The following is a 19317-nucleotide window of genomic DNA, read 5'->3' on the forward strand; positions in this document are numbered from 1 at the left end:
CAGTACGTGGCAGAGGGCAGACAACCCTGGCCCTTGGCTCACCTGAGCTGCAGTGAGAGGTGGGGCCGATTTGGAGCCTCATTCCTGGAGCCCAGGTCTTGGAGGGCCCCATCTTTCCACCCCCAGCCTTTCCCTGTTACCCCCACCCCAGCTGGACACAGGGCATGGACTCACCGTAGTCATAGCTGTTGGTATTAGAAGATACCCGGTCCTCCTCAGAGTCTGACAGGATCTCTGTAGGAGAGAGGCCCAGCTACATACAGAACCCAGACCATTCTCGAGGGGGCACGCTGGGACAGAGCAGATTTAGGGGTGCAAGTGTTCAGGCCATCTTATTTACTTAGTTATTTGGGACAGGATCTTTCTCTGTCACCCAGGCTGGAGTGCAGTGGTGTGATCACAGCTCACTGCAGCCTAGACCTCCTGGGCTCACTCAATCCTCCCACCTCAACCTCCCGAGTAGCTGAGACTATGTCCAGCTAATTTTTAAAATTTTTTTAGAGATGGGGTCTTGCTATGTTGGCCAGGCTGGTCTCAAACTCCTGGCCTCAGCAGTCCACCCGCCTCAGCTTCCCAAAGTGATGGCATTACAGGCATGAGCCACTGCGCCCAGCCACGTCCAGGCTGTCTTTATTTTGGATTTCTAGCAGTCTGCATGCGTGCTCGGGAATTCTTACACAGTGAAAGTCTAACTCACCAAACATGGCCAAATGTAAGCATGCAGCTATAATGCTAAAGTTAATAGGGACATTTGAAGGCACAACTCAAACATTTATTGACTTCAGTGTTGTCCTTTTCAGAATCTGGAACCCATACTATTTTTCTCTTCTCAGGAGGCCTGTGGATACTGAGAGGCCTGGGACCTGTAAGCAGGGGCCTGAAAGGAAAATGGCCCTTTTCGAGTGAGGAGTTGGCTCTCGCCCTGATTCTGCTGCTGAGTGTGTTGTGTGTGTTATCTATGTATGTGCATGTATTTGTTTACGTGTGTGTGCATGTATTTGTATATGTGTGTTGTGTATGTGCGTGTACTTGTGTATGTGTGTGTGCATGTATTTGTGTGCGTTGTGTATGTGGGTGCATGAATTTGTGTATGTGTATGTTGTATGTTTGTGTGCACTGATGTTTTTGTGTGTTGTGTATTGCATGCATTTGTATGTTGTGTGTGCATGTATCTCTGTGTTGCATGTGTGCTGTGTCTATACATATTTGCGTATGTGCATGTATTTATGTGTGTTGCATGTGCATGCATCTGTATATGTGTGTTGCATGTGTGCATATATTTGTGTCTGTTGTATGGGTGCGCATGTTTGTATATGTGTGTTGTGTTTCTGTGTATGTTGTGTATGTGTGTGCATGCATGTTTTTGTGTTGCAGATGTGTATGCATGTATTTGTATGTGTGTTGCACATGTGCACGTATTCGTATGTATGTGTTGTATGTACACATTTGTGTGTTGTGTGTGTTGTGTATTTGTGTGTTGTGTGCACATGTATTTGTGTTGCGTGTGTGCACATGTATGTGTATGTGTGCATGCATGCATCTGTATATGTTGCATGTGTGTGCATATATTCATGTGTGTTGCATGTGAGTGCATGTACTCCCATGTGTTGTTTTATATGTATGTGCATGTATTTGTATGTGTATGTGTGCATATATTTGCATGTGTGTGTTGTGTGTACACATATTTGTGTGTGTTGTATGTGTGCATGTATTTGTGTGCATGTATATGTGAGTTGTGTATTTGTGTATGTGTGTGCATGTATGTGTATGTGTGCATGTATTTGTATGAGTTGCATATTTGTGTATGTGTGTTGTGTGTATGTGTGTGTGCATGTATTTGTGTATATGACTGTATTTGAATATTATTGATTTCTTTGTATTTAGTTTTTCTCAGTGTCCCTGTCACGGCAGCGTTTGTGTTTTACCCTGAGAGTGGTGGGAAACATCAGGACAGGGAGCAGTGGCGATTCTTAGAGAGATGGCCCTGGCAATCCCATAGAGAAGGAAGGAGTGCACTTGAGCCTACAGGCGATGCAGAGGCTCATGGGTACCAGTGGAAGCATGGAGGTGGGACCTCAGCAGAATGAGTAGAAAGAGCATGAAGAGGAGATGAGCTTGGTGGGGACAATGGCCTCAAGAGACCCAGGGCAGCAGTGAAGGGCACAGAGGCTCCCAGTCCCCACTGGTCTGATGCAGACTCTTACCTGGAGTAACTGGTATGGGGTAGAACAGAGATCCTCTCCGCTGCCATCGGTAGATCCAGGTGCAGAGAATCACAGTGACCACATAGAACACATACAAGCCCAGGTAACCTGCAGACAGGGTGCAGGCCGTCACCAAGTGGTGTCCTGGTGCAGGTCTAGAGAACAAGGGCTGGCAGTTCTATCACTGGTGCGTGTTAGCGGTGGCAATCTGTGTTAGCCCAGCCAGGTACCAGTGGGTAAATGGCCTTTTCCTTGAGCTCCCCACTCCTTCCTCCTGCCTTCCAGGACCATCTACCTTCCTGTCTCCCTTGCAATCGAGAAGGTAATGCCCAGGCACAGCGAGAGACCTCCAGATCCCCATTCAAGCACTAAGGGCCGGTGTCCTGCTCTGTGCCCTGGGAGGAGGCAGCCCTGCAGCTCTGGCTACAACTAGGTTCAGCCAATGGGAGGCCAGACAGGAAATCAGAGGCAGCAGGAGAGAGTTTGGAGTGTTTCTTCCTATTCCCTCCCTGTTGCGTGTCTCTGGCAGGGCCTGCAACCCTCTTCAGTACAGCTCCAGGCCTCCAGCCCTCCATCTCTCACTGGGCTCTGCCACCCCATTCCCTGCCCCTTCTACCACGAGGGATGAGTGTGGTCGCAGCTCCCATTGTTGCTGGCCCCTGAGTATCTCAAATCTCGGTTTCCCTTGTTGGTTTCATTTTCCTTCTGTACAAATTGTCCCTCCATTCACACCCCTTGAGCCATCTGAATGGAACATGTTTGCTGTCACGATCCAGGTGGCCCCAGTTAGCATCCCATCTGTACTGCTTGTTAAAACTGGAAATTATGAAACTTTTTTTTTTTTTTTTGAGACAGAGTCTTGCTCTGTTGCCCAGGCTGGAGTACCATGGCACAATCATGGGTCACTGCAGTCTCGAACTCCTAGGTTCAAGGGATCCTCCTGCCCTAGCTTCCAGAGTAGCTGGGGCCACAGGAACGCACCACCACCATGCCCAGCTAAGTTTTTTCTTTTTTGTAGAGATGTAGTCTCACTATGTTGCCCAGGCTGGTCTCAAACTCCTGAACCAAAGTGATCCTCCTGCCTCAGCCTCTCAAATTGCTGGGATGATAGGTGTGAGCCATCACGCCTGGCCAAAAAATTGTGAAACTTTTGAATACTCCCTCCCCAGCCCCCAGCTCTGCCAGGCCTCTTTGGTTATGCGACCCACATGTTCCCATTTTTGCTCAAGCCAGCTTGAGGAGGGTCTCTGTCACTTGTAATCAAATCAAACCCCCCACTGACCACCCCTCCCATCTCTCTGTCCCAGGCACCTCCTAAACCTCCTGCCCATCAGCCCTGGGACCTCCCGCCTGAGCCCACAGCTGCTCACCCAGAGCCCACGCCAGCGTGACCCTGCCCCGGAAGAGCATGAGGAAGGTCAGGAACACAGCCACCATGTAGAAAACGATGTCCCTGAAGAAGGGCCTGGAGGCAGCCATGAAGGGGTGTAGGATGGTGATGCCTCCAGCCACCACTGTGGTAACCAGCACGCCAGCGCCTGGGGAGAGGAGGCCAGAGCTCAGCCACCCTGCACCCTCTCCTGCTGCTTCCCCCGCCCCCCTCACTGGGGCTGCTCTCACCAAACAGTGCCCCAAGGGCCAGGCCGGCTGTGTGCGGGTCGGAGAAGGCCACCAGGGCACTGAAGATGTCAGGTGCACCATTCCCAAATGCCAGGAAGGTGACGCCATGTGGGGAGCACGTCAAGGCGGGCCAGGATCGCCACTGCAGCCCACCCAGGCCTTCGACCCTATCCCCCAGCTTCCACACACGGGGATAGACACGACCCTATCCCCCAGCCTCCCCACAACTGCCCTCCCTCCAGGGTGCAGGACACTGGACAAAAGGATACTGCCACGTTGTGGGAGAGCTTGAGTGTGGTGGAAATGGCCGACAAGTTGGGGCAGAAACTACGGAGAAAAAGCGGACAGGAAGCATTTCCACAGTGACCGGCCCGGGACCCCTATCCTTCCCCCAAACTGAGGGTGACCGAATGTCAGCCTCCTGGGACCCCTCCTCCCATTGATAAGCCAGACCGGAGCCCAGAGCCAAACTCACAACTTGGCTGCGGTGACTCCCAGAATCAGAAACAGGTAGAGCAGCCAGGAAACCTGGGTGGGGAGCCGACGAGGAAGGGAGAGTCAAGTCCAGCTGGGGACACCAGCCCCTCTCACCAGTCCCCCAGGGCAGGGCCTCACGTAGAGAGTGACAGCCAGAGGGAGAAGGCTGGGAGGGAAGTGGCAGAAGATGCCTTCCAGGTAGTCCAGGTACCCCCCATCACTGTGGCAGTCAGGGTTGGTCCGGATGAAGTCACAGCGGTCAGAGACATTCAGGCCACACACCTTGCGACACTGCAGGAAGACAGGAAGGGGGACATCAGGGGCAGAGACTTCCCTGAGAACTGGACTAGGCCCCTCTAAGCAGCTAAACATAACGTCCCTTCAGCCTGGTCTCCAAGGCCACCATACCCTCTGGGTGCCAACTATGTATGCACTTTTAATTTTAAAAATAAACATCTGCTTGAAATTGACACAAGTAATTCATGAATACATATTTGTTTTTTAAAAAAACCAATACATAAAGATTTCTAAATTCCGCTTTCTTATCCCTGCCCTCCGTAATCCCCCCTCTCCAGTGGTCCCACCATAATTAGTTTGAAGCACATCCTTACAGACATTTCTCAGATCAATTACATTTGTATATATACCCTATTACACACTTGGTTTTGTTTAACAGAAATGGATCCATCCCAAATCTCGTTTCTATAATTTGCTTTTACCATTATATATATATATATATATATATATATATATATATATAATATTAATATACCTTAATACACATAATAGAATTTGAAACATACTGTAGTGATTTCTATATGCGAAGCATAGTGCTAAGAGCTTAAAATGTATCTCAATCTGTACAATAATTCTGGGATGGCTGGGGGCAGTGGCTCATGCCTATAATCCCAGCACTTTGGGAGGTTGAGGTGGGAGGATTGCTTGAGCCCAGGATTTCAAGACCAGCCTGGACAACATAGCAAGACCCCATCTCTGCAAAAAAATAAAAAAATTAGGTAGGCATGGTGATGTGCACTTGTAGTCCTAGCTACTCAGGAGACTGAGGTGGGAGGATCACCTGAGCCCAGGAGGTTGAGGCTGCAATACTGCATTTAGCCTGGGGAATAGCATGAGATCTCGTCTCAAAAAAAAAAAAAAAAAAATGTATCTCTATCAGTCTGCACAACAGTCTGCGAGGAAGGAATTATTATCACGCCCATTAAACAGTTAAGGAGATTGAGACAATATCCGTGTGCACTCGGTGGGAGGGTCAAGGTTGGAACCCAGGCAGTTTTAGGCTCTAGAGCCCATTGTTCTCCCCTGCCTCCCCACAGAGGCTTTCACTGCAGCAGAGTATTTCATACTATGGGTGATATATCACTGAGGTAAACGTTTCCCTACTGGGCATTTCGGTATGCCTAATTTTTCAATATAGCCAATGAACTTCCTCACACATGACTCTCCAAGCACATGTAAGAAAAATGTTGTCAGAGAAGATTTGAGAAGTGAAAGTGCTGAGTCAGAGGGTATCCTGGTCTGGTTCCTCCAGAAGCCGACTCAGAGACGAAGATTGAGATGGACATAGCATGTTTGGGAAAGCTGAGGAACACAAACAGAGAGAAAGGGAAGTGGGCCCGGGTGTGGTGGCTCACGCCTGTAACTGTAGCATTTTGGGAGGCCAAGGCTGCAGGATCACTTGACCTCAGGAGTTCGAGACCAGCCTGGGCAACATGGCAAAACTCCATCTCTACAAAAAATACAAAAAAAACTAGCCGGGCTTAGTGGCATATGCCTGTAGTCCCAACTACTCAGGAGGAGGAGGTGGGAGGAGCACCTAAGCCTGGAAGTTCGAGGTTGCAGAGAGCTATGATTGTGCCACTGCACTCCAGCCTGGGTGACAGAGTGAGACCCTGTCTCAAAAGAAAAAAATAAAAGAAATAGGAGAAAAGAAGTGGTACAGGGAAGGGATAGCTGCCAATGAAGGCTGGGTTGAGCCAGTTACCACCACCAAGAGCTTAATCAGGAGGCAAGGGAGCTGGGGTATTTATACACCAACTCCCATCAGCCACTGGGTGAGGACTGCTAGATGGAGGTTTTAGTTCCCCAGCACCTCTAGCCTACTATGCTTATAAGTGGTTCTAGAACAATAAACTGGCAACTGGAAGTCAACAAAAGCCCACCAAAATAGTACAGTCCAAAAGAAATGCTCAAGGCCCTGACAAGGGATCTTCAACATTGCTGGATTTTGCCAAAATGTCCTGGCCAAGCTCTACCTATATACACTCCCACCAGGAATGGGAAATAAGCAATTCTCATAAGCCTGCACCAACACTGGCTATGAGCAGCCTTATTTAGATCAATGTGATAGGAATGTAATTGTTAAACTGCAAGTCTGGCCAGGTGTGGTGGCTCATGCCTGTAATCCCAGCACGTTGGGAGGCCGAGGTGGGCGGATCACTTGAGGTCAGGAGTTCATGACCAGCCTGGTCAACATGGGGAAACCCCGTCTCTACTAAAAATATAAAAATGAGCCAGGTGTGGTGACATGCACCTGTAGTCCCAGCTACTCAGGAGGCTGAGGCAGGAGAATCGCTTGAACCCAGGAGGCGGAGGTTGCAGTGAGCCAAGATCATACCACTGCACTCCAGCCTGGGTGACAAAGTGAGACTCCATCTCAAAAAAAACAACAACAAAAAAAGTTAAGACAGTAAATTTTAGGTTATATGTATTTCATTATAATTTTTTAAAAGCTTTGTCAAACCACAGTTCCACCTCCTCCACAAGCCCTCTCTGAACTCCCACTAACACCAGACTGGAAGTGAGATTTCTTATCTCGGAGCCTCTGGCCTTCTCACCAATTTTTGCTAAGAGCTCTACCCACCATACAGTATCCCCTGAGCAGAGACTGAAACCCCCCAGCCCTGCCCCAACCCCTCAGTCTTTCTACAGCACCCTGTCCTCAGAAAGCACATGCCAGTGGGGAAGATGAAATCCATGGCCAGGTAAACTGGCTCACACCTGTAATCCCAACACTTTGGGAGGCTGAGGCAGGAGGATCACTTAAGCCCAGGAGTTTGAAGTTTGAGACCAACTTGGGTAACATAATAAGACCCCATTGCTACAAAAAAAATTTAAAAATGAGCCAGGCATGGTGGCACACGCCTGTGGTTCCAGCTACTTCGGAGGCTGAGGTGAGAGGATTGCTTGAGTCTGGGAGGTTGAGGCTGCAGTGAGCTGTGATGGCACCACTGCTCTCCAGCCTGGGTGACAGAGCAAGCCTGTCTCAAAAAAAAAAAAGAAACAAAAAAAAAACAACTTTTTATTTTGAGATCAGGACAACCTGAGCATAATACCCACTCAGCCACTCAGCTCTACCTTTTTTTTTTTTTTTTTTTTGGTGACAGAGCCTCACTCTGTCACCCAGGCTGGAGTGCAATGGCACAATCTCAGCTCTGAGTAGCTGGGACTACAGGCGCCCACCAACACGCCCGGCTAAGTTTTATATTTTTAGTAGAAATGGGGTTCCACCACGTGGGCCAGGCTGGTCTCGAACTTCTGACCTCAAGTGATCTACCTGCCTTGGCCTCCCAGAGTGCTGGGATTACAGGTGTGAGCCACTGTGCCCAGCCCTTTTTTTTTCCTTTGAGACAGAGTCTCACTCTGTCGCCTAGGCTGGAGTGCAGTAGTGCAATCTTGGCTCACTGCAACCTCCACCTCCTGGGTTCAAGTGATTCTCCTGCCTCAGCCACTTGAGTAGCTGGAACTACATGCATGCAACACCACACCTGCCTAATTTTTGTATTTTTGGTAAAGATGAGGTTTCACTGTGTTGGCCAGGCTGGTCTTGAACTCCTGACCTCAAGTGATCCACCTACCTCAGCCTCCCAAAGTACTGGGATTACAGGTGTGAGCCACCATGCCCAACCAGCTCTACCAGCTCTACCATCTAAGAGCTGTATCTGTAGCAATTCCCTTCCTCTCTTTGAGCTTCAGTCTCATTTGTAAAATGGGACTAATTACACCAACCCCATTGATAAAGGAATCAAATGAGATTACAGGTGTTCAAATTTGCCCTCCTCAGAGACTTTCCATGTAAAGTAGTTATTACCCCTATCTCCACTATTAATACCCAGTTTTCTGCATTCACAGCAGTTACCACAATCTTTATTTTGTTCATTTCCTTGTTTACTGAATTTTATTATTTTAGAGACCAGGTGCTCTGTCACTCAGGCTGGAGTGCAGTGGGGCAATCATGGCTCACTTCAGCCTCGAACTCCTGGGCGCATGTGATCCTCCTGCCTTTGCCTCCCAAGTAGCTGGGACTACAGGCATGCACCACCCCACCCAGTTAATTTTTTAAAAAATTATTTTTTAAATAATTTTTAAAGAGATGGAGGTCTTGCTATGTTGCCTAGGCTGGTCTTGAACTCCTGGCCTCAAGCCATCCTCCCACCTCAGCCTCCCATTGTGCTGGGATTATAGGCGTGAACCACCAAACCTGGCCTGAATTTTCTTTTTTTTAGATGGAGTCTCGCTGTTTCGCCCAGGCCAGACTGCAGTGGCGCTATCTCGGCTCACTGCAAGCTCCGCCTCCTGGGTTCACGCCATTCTCCTGCCTCAGCCTCCTGAGTAGCTGGGACTACTGGCGCCTGCCACCATGCCCGGCTATTTGTTGTATTTTTAGTAGAGATGGGGTTTCACCGTGTTAGCCAGGATGATCTCAATCTCCTGACCTTGTGATCCGCCCACCTCGGCCTCCCAAAGTGCTGGGATTACAGGCGTGAGCCACCGCACCCGGCCCTGATTTTGTTTTGTCTGCATTCTTGTATTTGCCCTGAGCCTGGCCTGTAGTAGGGGCTTAATACATTTGCGTCAATGGCTGCTTGAGTGACTTAAGTGATTTTGTGTAGCCTTTCCAACACTCCTGCGAGGCAAATGGAATGATTCCCCTTTAACACATGGGTAAGCCAAGGGTCAGCAAACTTCGGCCCCTGGACCACATCCAGCCCACCATCTGGTTATGCACAGCCTGCAGCCAAGAATGATTCTTACATTTTTAAATGGTTGGGAGACATAAATCAAAAGAAGAATTTTCCATGACATGTAAAATTATATAAAATCCAAATTTCCATTTCCATAAATATTTACTGGGGCACAGCCACACCCATTCGTTGATGTACAATCTGTGGCTGCTCAGGCACTGTGAAAGCAGTGAGTAGTTGTAGAAACCATGTAGCCCACAAAGCTGAAAATATTTACTGTCCAGCTCTTATTCTATTCTTTCTTTCTTTTCTTTTCTTTTCTTTTTTTTTTTTTTTGAGACGGAGTCTTGCTCTGTTGCCCAGGCTGAAATACAGTGGTGAGATCTCAGCTCACTGCAACCTCTGCCTCCTGGGTTGAAATGATTATCCTGCCTCAGCCTCTGGAGGAGCTGGGATCACAGATATGCACCACCACGCCTGGCTGATTTTTTTATTTTTAGTAGAGATGGGGTTTCACCATGTTGGCCAGGCTAGTCTCAACTCCTGGCCTCAAGTGATCCGCCAGCGTCCGCCTCCCAAAGTGCTGGGATTACAGGTGTGAACACTGTGACCGGCCTCTTTTCTTTCTCTCTCATTTGTTTTTTTTTTTTTTTTTTTGAGACAAGGTCTCACTGTTGCCCAGGTTGGAGTGCAGAAGCATGATTATATAGCTCACTGCAGCCTCAAACTCTTAGGCTTAAGGAATTCCCCCGACTTCAACCTCCCAAGTGGCTGGAGCTACAAATGTGAGCCCACAACCCGGCCCTACTATCCGGCTCTTTACAGAAAAAGTCTGTGCCCCAGGCTGGAGTGATGGTGTGCACATCCCAACCCAGGCTTGGGAATCTCCACCAACTATTCCCACCAAAAAATGCAGATGGAAGTCTCAAGTTTCTGTCCTGAGCTTCCCTTATCCCATCCCCAGCTCCCACCCAAAAGCAAAAGTCAGGCTGGGCTCCTTCTATACTGCTGAGGGGAGGGTTTCAGTCTTGCCCTAAGCCTGGGCCTGTGGCTTTGCTGGGGCCCAGGAATTTCCCAGGGAGATAAAGTCACCCAAAGGGTTTCTGACAAAGAGGGTCCCACCCAGCACAAGGAGAGAGGACACTAGATGGGGGCCAGGGAAGCAGGCGGGCTGCCATTTCCTCCTCTGGGAGGAACAATAATAATCATATTGGGAGGCAGTACAGCTCCCCCTACTGAGCCTTCCTCTCTCATGAAACTGCCTGGTTGAAATTCTAATTTGCGTCCTTCTAGGTGACTGATCTTGGGAGAGTAAATTAACCTCAGTGTTCTCCTCTGAACTGTGGGGGCAATAACACCCACATGCCTAGATAGGAATGGGATAAGGACATGGAGGCCAGGCATGGTGGCTCACATCTGTAAACCCAGTGCTTGAGCCCATGAGTTTGAGGCCAGCCTGGCCAACATGGTGAAACTCCATCTCCACTAAAAATATAAAAATTAGCCAGGTGTGGTGGCATGCACCTGTGTTCCCAGCTACTCAGGAGGCTGAGGCAGGAGAATAACTTGAACCCGGGAGGCGGAGGTTGCAGTGAGCCAAGATCACACCATTGTACTCAAGGCTGGGCAACAGAGTGAGACTCTGTCTCAAAAAAAAAAAAAAAAAAAAAATAGACTGGGCACGGTGGGTCACACCTGTAATCCCAGCACTTTGGGAGGCCAAGGCAGGTGGATCACCTGAGGTCAGGAGTTCGAGACCAGCCTGACCAACATGGTGAAACCCTGTCTCTACTAAAAACACAAAAAGCTGGGCGTGGTGGCAGGCATCTGTAATCGCAGCTACTTGGGAAGCTGAGGCAGGAGAATTGCTTGAACCCGGGAGGCGGAGGTTGCAGTGAGCTGAGATCGCACCATTACACTCCAGCCTAGGCAACAAGAGCGAGACTCTGTCTCCAAAAAAAAAAAAAAGGTTGCATTATCATCATCTAAGTTTTATTGATTGATTGATTATTGATTGAGACAGGTTCTGTCTACGTCACCCAGGCTGGAGTGCAGTGGCGTAATCACAGCTCACTCCAGCCTCAACCACTCAGGCTCAAGCAGTCTCCTACCTCAGCCTCCTGAGTAGCTGGCACCACAGGTGCACATCACACGAGGCTAATTTTTAAATTTTTTGTTGAGAAGGGGTCTCGCCATGTTGGCCAGGCTAGTCTCAAACTCCTGGGCTCAAGTGACCCTCCCGCCTCAGCCTTCCAACGTGCTGGGATTACAGGGGTGGGCCTCCATGCCTGGCCAAAAATTTTTATCTCTTAAACAATACTTGAATTCATCCCTTCCTTCCATCTCCACCACCACAGAGAACTGCAGGGGTTCTCATCTGGCCTCCTACCCACAATCTTACCAGAGGGGCTCTTTCTAAAGTGCTCCCTCCTCCAGCTGCTGAAGAGCCCTCCTTTGCCTGTTTTTGATCCCTGTGTTCTGCCCTTGTCAGTCTCCAGTAAAGCTTGTCTGGTCAGCTGTCAGGTCCTGGAATGCCCAGACCCTCCTGGCATTGGTCCAGCTTTTGCACATGCTGCTCCTTCTGCCTGGTGCCACGACTCCTTTTCCTCTAGTTAATCCACGTTCACCACCCAATTCTTGGTTCCCAGGACACTTCTTGCAGGAAGCCGTCCCTGACTACTCCCAGCCTAGCTGGCCCTCCCAGTTACTTTTTTTTTTTTTTTTTTTTTTTTTCCTTTTTTGAGATGGAGTCTCACTCCATCACCCAGGCAGGAGGGCAGTGGTGTGATCTCGGCTCACTGCGACCTCCACCTCATGGGTTCAAGAGATTCTCCTACCTCAGCCTCCCGAGTAGCTGGGATTATAGGCGCCCACCACCATGCCCAGGTAATTTTTGTATTTTAGTAGAGATGGGGTTTGCTACGTTGGCCAGGCTGGTCTCGAACTCCCGGCCTGAAGTGATCCACCTGCCTCGGACTCCCAAAGTGCTGGGATTACAGGTGTGAGCCACCACACCCAGGCAGGATCATAGACGTGCTTAATATCTGCCCCTCCCACCAAAGTCTCGCATAGTGCCTGGCAGAGCAGGCCCTCCGAACAGTTGTGCCGCACGCCGTGCTGGGCATCATCTCATTCATTCAGTCTTCATCAGAGACCCAGGAGGTTGGCACAATTGTTTCCACTTCATAGATGAGAAAACTGAGGCACAGAGACACAAAGTGGCTTGCCCAGGAGCACACAGCCCACCACTGAGAAGTGGCTCCAAACTCAGCTCCATCTGAAAGTTACTCGCTGAAGCTCCTGAGGAAACTGCCCAACTGGGCAGGGGCAGCCTCCATTTCCTGCTCTCTCACTGTCTTCCTGCCCTCCCTCCTCCCTGTCCTCGGGATCAGCCAGGGAGGATGCAGGGAGTCACCCCATCTCCCTGACGGCAGAGTGAGTCAGCAAGGTGGGTCCCCCAAATCTGGCCTCCAAAATCACATTATTGTGCAGTCTGTCTCGCTCTGCCCTCTCCAAGCTGCACAGCCCTCCCCCAGGTCCCTCAGGACCCCTCCCCAGCTCTCTGCTCAAGAGAGACAGAGTAAGGTGGGATTGCTCTGCATCTGGGGGAGGTGGGGAGTGACTTCACTTCCTTCCAGTCCTTCCCACCCTCTTTCCTGTGTCACTAACTCAGTCCCAGGAAACCCAGAGAGGTGCACACAGAGGTCAGGCTGGACAGGAAAGGGTAACCGACTCAGTGCCTTGGAATTCTTATAAAAACTTACATCAGATTACATCCTCCTGTGCTGTAAAGCCTCCCATGGCTCCCACCTTCTTTCCACTGACAGCCAAGTCTACAGTGGTCCCCAGGGCCCTGCATGATCTGGCTCCTGTTCTCTCCTGCCTGGTCTCCCTTCCCCCTTGCTCACTATTCCAGCCACTCTGCAAAATCTGTCATTCTGCTCCTGCCCCAGGGCTTTGCATCTACTGTTCCCTCACTTTCCCTGGATCTTCATAAGCCATTCAGGTCTCAGTCTAAATGTCATGTCCTCATAGAGGCCTTCCATGATAGCCTAAGCAAAGCAGCGTCCCCCTCCCCCTCACCCTGTGGAATGATTTGTCAACTTGCTTCTCACCCATGACTCCACTAGAGTATAAGCTCCAGGGGGGCAGGGACCAGGCTCTCTGCTTCCTGCTATCCCCTCAGCATGTGGCACAGGCCCTGGCACATAGTAGGTGCTCAATAACTATTTGTTGCATTAATGACTACTTGAAAAGGACCTAAGGTAAGGGGCTGGGGGGGCCTTTCCCAGCCTGCAGGCTCCCTGGATGGTGGGGACTTCCAGAAAGGCAGCTGCCCCATCTGTCCTGGGAGGTGGTGGACTAGAGGGGAAGGGGATTTAGCATGAAGCAGCCAAGAGTTCTCATCCTGGCTCTGCCACTTTCCTGCTGGCTACCTTCACCTCCCTGAATCTTGGAGTCTTCATCTATAGCACAGAGATAATCACTCCCACCTCACGGGGTTTGGGGGACGACTTGTGGGCACAGGGCTGACCTAAGTGCTCAATAACTTGGAGAGATTATCTGGCACAATTATCTGGTATGATCTCCCAGTTTTTCTGCCCCCAAGGAGCACGCTCCAAGAGGGGGTACTCAATTTTATAACCACAGTAACCACAAACCACTTTCCCATCTGTAAAATGGGCTTAATCGCCTGTTGCCTGCTTCAGAGGGTGGACTTGAAGGCACTTCGCAGCCTCATAAAGTTGCTGTGGGCATTGAATGCTCTCAGCCCATCAGTTTGAGTTTGGGATTCCTGCTGAAGAAATGGTGAGAACTCCAGCCCCTGGCAGCTACAGGGGACTCCAGGGGGTCATCTTGAGCAGTCCCCTGCTTTTGTTCCTTCACTCCAGATCTGCTGTGACCTCCTCTTCTCCCCTTACAGACATCAGGGTGGAAAGATGCAAGTTCTCTGTAGCCTGTCTCAACAGGCTGTGCCCTCCCTGCCCTGGGAGGAAGGCCTCTTGCCTCTAACTCCAGCGTCGTCATTGGTCCTCCCTCAGTGCTCCCCATTCAAATCACAGCACCAGCAGACCCTCAGCTGATCAGGCCAGAAACCTGGAGCCATCCACGACTCCTCTCTTTCTCCCACCATGGGAGAAAGAGAGAGGCTGGGAGTTCAATACCGGCCTGGCCAACATGGTGAAACCCTGTTTCTACTAAAAATACAAAAAAATTAGCCAGGTGTGGTGGTGTGCACCTGTAATCCCAACTACTCGGGAGGCTGTGCATAAGAATTGCTTGAACCCGGGAGGCGGAGGTTGCAGTGAGCTGAGATCGCACCATTGCACTCCAGCCTGGGTAAAGAGTGAGACTGTTCTCAAAAAAAAAAAAAAATTTGAGTCAGTGGACTGGGAAAGGCAGACCCACCCTCAATCTGGGTGGGTACAATCTAATCAGCTACCAGCACAGTCAGAATAAAAGCAGGCAGAAGAATGTGGAAAGACTAGACTGGCTTGGTCTTCTGGCCTGCATCTTTTTCCCATGCTGGATGCTTCCTGCCCTCAAACATCAGATTCCAAGTTCTTCAGCTTTGGGCCTCTTGGACCTTCAGCCACAGACTAAAGGCTGCACTGTCAGCTTCCCTACTTTTGAGGTTTTGGGACTCAGACTGACTTCCTCGCTCTTCAGCTTGCAGATGACCTATTGCGGGACCTCACCTGTGATCATGTGAGTCAATATTCCTTTAAAAACTCCCCTTATATATACATCTATCCTATTAGTTCTGTCCCGCTAGAGAACTCTAACACAGATTTTGGTACCCTCTGCTTAAAACCTTCCATTGGCTCCCCACTATCGCAAAACAATTCTCACCTCCTAGCCGCAGCCTGTAAGGCCTTTTGTAATCTGCCCGCCATTACCTCTCCATCCTCCTCTTAACATTCTTCCCCTCACTTGCTCTGTTCCATTCATTCCAGCCTCCCTGCTGTTCCGGGAACACACTAAGCTTGTTCCTGCTCCAGAATCTTTGTACTTGCTGTTCCCTTTGCCCAGAATGCTTTTCCCCGGGGTGTCTGTGTAGGTGGTTTCCTCTCTCCATTCAGTGGCTTGCCTCAAAGATCACCTCCTCACAGAAGCTATCTGTGACCACCCAATCTGAAATAGTTGGAAATGCTCACGCCCTCCCCCATACTTCTTTAGCTATTATATGCGGGGCACTTAGCACATTGCCACCTGAAATGTATATCCTACTTCTCTTTTTTTGTTGTTGTTGAGACAGAGTCTTGCTTTGCCGCCCAGGCTGGAGTGCAGTGGCACAATCCTGGCTCACTGCAACATCCACCTCGCGGTTTCAAGCGATTCTCCTGCCTCAGAGTTCTGAGAATTATAGGCACCCGCCCGGCCAATTTTTGTATTTTTTGTAGATACGGGGTTTTGACACGATGGCCAGGCTGGTCTCCAACTCCTGGCCTCAAGTGATCCTCCTGCCTCGGCCTCCCAAAGTGTATACGTTTACTTCTTGATCTGTCTGTTCAGGAGACTGTCAGCTCCTTGAGAGTAGTGAATTTTGTCTATATTGTTCCCTGGTATATCCCAGGCTGCGGTCGGTGCCTGGCACACAGCAGATGCTCAACAGATATTTACCGATTGGAGGAACACAGCCCCACCCAACCCCAGGTTCCTACCGGGATACTCACGTCTACCACAGGGGTCTGGTTCACACCTGAAGCTGGAAACTGGGGGCTAATGTGAGCCCCTGTAGACGGGCTCCTAGCCCCAGACACTGTCTCCGCCATTAGCAGCACATAAAGCACACTCAGTGCCCAGTGCAGATCCAGCCATCTGCCGGCCATCTGCCCCCACGGGGCCTGGCCCTCACTCTCCACTTCCCTTTCTGCAGTAGCTCAGTTCCAAACAGCTGGCGGCTCCGGTGGCCTGCAAGGTGGGAGTGAGAAGGGGGGACAACGTCACTGAAAACCCATGGACCCAGCAAAAGGGGCTGGAAGACTCTCACTTAAGGAACTGCCTTCCTGCCTCCTGGCAGCAAAGGAAAGCTGATGGAGAAACTGCGTTCTGCATAGTCTCGCTGGAGAGGCCCAAGGCCCTGCCCATTCAGCGTGCAGATCAGATACGCCCTTCTTCCTGAGCCCCCATGAAAACCTACCCTGTCCCACCTGGCCCCCAGCCTGAGGTCAGAATGTCAGGGCTGCAAAGGACTAGGGACTTGAGCCAAGATTCAGAGTCTCAGGCTTCTGGGGCCATCTGGGTGAGATACGTGTGGGAAGTGGGCAGTGGGCAGTGGGCGGGACTGCAGAAGCCCTCAAAACAAAACAAACTCTACTTCTAGGGGTGGACTTGGCCTCTGGGCCACCAGTTTGAGACCTAGAGAGGCTTGCCCACCACATTTTACGGAGCCCACTAAGCAATGCTGTTGTTCTGTGTCTTACAAGGAGCCAGGCTTTACATGGATGACCTCATTCTATCCTCACAACATGCCGAGAGGGGGGAGCATTACCATTCCATTTTACAGATGAACTAACTGAGGCAGAGAGGTGAAGCCAGGCTTGTTTCCCCCCTGCATCACGCCTCCCTCATCCAGTCCTCAGAACAATTCTGGAAATGTCACCCCCCCTCCCCCTGCCCTGCACAGCAGGGAGAGGGGCTCAGAGGAGTTTTTGTTTGTTTGTTTGTTTTTGTTTGTTTTTTCAGATGGAGTCTTGCTCTGTCACCCAAGCTGGAGTGCAGTGGTGCGATCTCATGTCACTGCAACCTCTGCCTCTCAGGTTCAAGTGATTCTCCTGCCTCAGCCTCCCGAGTAGCTGGGATTACAAGCACACACCACCATGCCCAGCTAATTTTTGTATTTTTAATGGAGACGGGGTTTCACCATGTTGGCCAGGCTGGTCTCGAACTCCTAGCCTCAAGTGATCTGCCGGCCTTGACCTCTCAAAGTGCTGGGATTACAGGCGTGAGCCACCACGCCCAGCAGAAGAATTCTGTAACCTGCCCAAGGTCACACAGCAAGAAGGTCACAGAGCCCACAGCCCCTCCGACAGGGAACTTAAGGGCAAGAAGGAAGTGAGTTGCTCAGAGACCGCGGGTTAGCAGTGGGGCTGGGCTGGTCACCACCATGTGCCTCTTCCCTCAAGACTAGGGCCAAAATGGTTTCAATTTATTTCAAAGGAATTAAACTGGAAAAACAAAAGTCCTCAGCAAACTAAATTTCCTGTTTTGGCTTTTTCATGTGTTCTACGATGAGTATGGATGAGTATGTCTTATTTTTGCAATCAGGAAACCAAACCCCATAAAAACGTTTTTTTCTTTAAGTCTGCACAGGTGTTTCTCAATGTACTGGCAGCCTGAGGGGGAGGGAGAGGAGGTAGGGAGGGGAAGAGAGGTCAGAAAGGCGCCTGTCCCAGCCACGGTTCCTTACCTGTCCACGGAAGACACGGCCCTTCCTCTTCTGTGGTTCTCCCGAACCCCTCCAACAGGAGTCCGAGTTACTCTATTTGGCACCAAGTTGAAACACGACACCCCTGGTTTCAAATTCGTCTCGGCCACTTACTATCTGTGTGGCCTTAAGGAAGTCACTTCACCTCTCTTAGCCTCTTATTCCTCATGTGTGAAATGGACACAAATGCTGGCCGACGGGGTATACAATAAGAGCTCAATAAATGTTCGCGTCCCTGGTGTCCCCAACACCTGAAGATCAGCATGCGTCTCGTCTCTCTTTGCCGCCGATTTATTTTACTGATTCACTAGTGAGCATTTATTGAGCGCCTTCTGTACGCGTGGGCCTATGTCCAGCGCTCGGAAGGTCGCCGACCTGCTAAGGGACAGGGGCGGGAAATCGGGGCTGCGCTTTCCAGGGAAGAGACCTCAGGAACATCTCCGTGCTCCGTTTCCCGATCCGGACGGAGGTTGAGAAGTCGAACTCGGGGCGCCCGGGTCCTCCGGCCGTGCGGGGAGGCGGCTCTTTCTTACCTCGGGCCGGGCCTGGGACCAGCAAACTCCGAACCTCGACCTCGCAGGGCCTCGCAGCCTTCCAGGTCCCTGGCCGCCGGCCCAACCTTGCGCCAGCGAAGCCGCCAGTCGGGTTGCCCCGCCTGCTGCAGCGTCCGGGCCCCTACTCTTCCCGTCCGGTCCCGCCCCAGCTCGCCCCGCCCCGGTCCCGGCCACGCCCTCGGAACACGCCCCCTCGGGACACGCCCCCTCGGGACACGCCCCAGAAGGCTCGCCCCACCCCTGCCCTTAAAGGTACAGCTCCCGGGGAGCTTCCTAGGGTCTTCCCACTCTCCACCGTCCTCTCCCTCCGATTTGAAATTGAGATACAAGCCGATTGGTAAGGACTGCAGGAAGCCGGAGAGGGACAGTTAGAGGGTGAAACTAGGAGGTTCATTTCCGAGGGTAGAGGGACCAGAGGGTGTCAAGCTGCTCCTGGTAATGAATGGTGACAAAGAGGTTTGAGAATCCCAGGTGGAGAATGCCCCACCCTGCCCACGAAAGTTCTGGCGGTTTTACCAGAAATCCTTCTGAGATCCTAATTGGGTTCAGCATTCCCCTCTAGTAGCATAGCTTTGTTTTATTTATTTATTTATTTATTTTTTAAGCCAGGGTCTCACTCTATCACCCAGGCTGGAGTGCAGTAGCAGCTGTCACGGCTCACTGCAGCCTCGACCTCCGAGGCTCAAGCAATCCTCCCACCTCTGCCTCCCAAGTAGCTGGGACTACAGGCAAGTGCCACCAGGCCCGGCTAATTTTGTTCATTTTTTTGTAAAATGTTCTCACTATGTTGGCCAAACTGGTCTCGAACTCCTGGGCTTATGCAATCCTCCCGCCTCAGCCTCCCACGTAGCTGAGACCACAGGTATGTGCCACCAAACCAGGCTAATTTTTTAAATTTTTTGTAGAAACGAGGTCTCTATATGTTGCCCAAGTTGGTCTCAAACTCCTGGTCTCAAGCGATCCTTCCACCTCTGCCTCCCAAAGTGTCAGAGCTGTGTAAACCAGAGCAACTCCATCTCGAATGGGGTGGATAAAATGAGGCTGAGACC

At 50.7% G+C, this 19317-nt stretch overlaps 1 protein-coding gene across 1 annotated transcript in view; it reads right to left on the minus strand.

Annotated features, from left to right (window-relative positions):
• Window positions 1-18416, minus strand: part of SLC8B1 (solute carrier family 8 member B1) — a 34255-nt gene extending 15839 nt beyond the window's left edge. Inside the window, exons 1-9 of the mRNA XM_030821457.1 lie at window positions 17697-18416; window positions 15961-16198; window positions 4440-4592; window positions 4300-4352; window positions 4095-4151; window positions 3825-3931; window positions 3575-3742; window positions 2205-2312; window positions 175-234 (exon numbers count right to left, since the gene is read on the minus strand). Coding sequence (XP_030677317.1) covers window positions 175-234; window positions 2205-2312; window positions 3575-3742; window positions 3825-3931; window positions 4095-4151; window positions 4300-4352; window positions 4440-4592; window positions 15961-16116 — 862 coding nt within the window. The 5' untranslated portion in view covers window positions 16117-16198; window positions 17697-18416. The remainder of the gene's footprint in view (window positions 1-174; window positions 235-2204; window positions 2313-3574; window positions 3743-3824; window positions 3932-4094; window positions 4152-4299; window positions 4353-4439; window positions 4593-15960; window positions 16199-17696) is intronic.
• Between the last annotated feature and the right edge of the window lie 901 nt (window positions 18417-19317).

The sequence above is a fragment of the Nomascus leucogenys genome, chromosome 10, assembly GCF_006542625.1.
Source record: "Nomascus leucogenys isolate Asia chromosome 10, Asia_NLE_v1, whole genome shotgun sequence".
Classification (NCBI taxonomy): Eukaryota; Metazoa; Chordata; class Mammalia; order Primates; family Hylobatidae; genus Nomascus; species Nomascus leucogenys.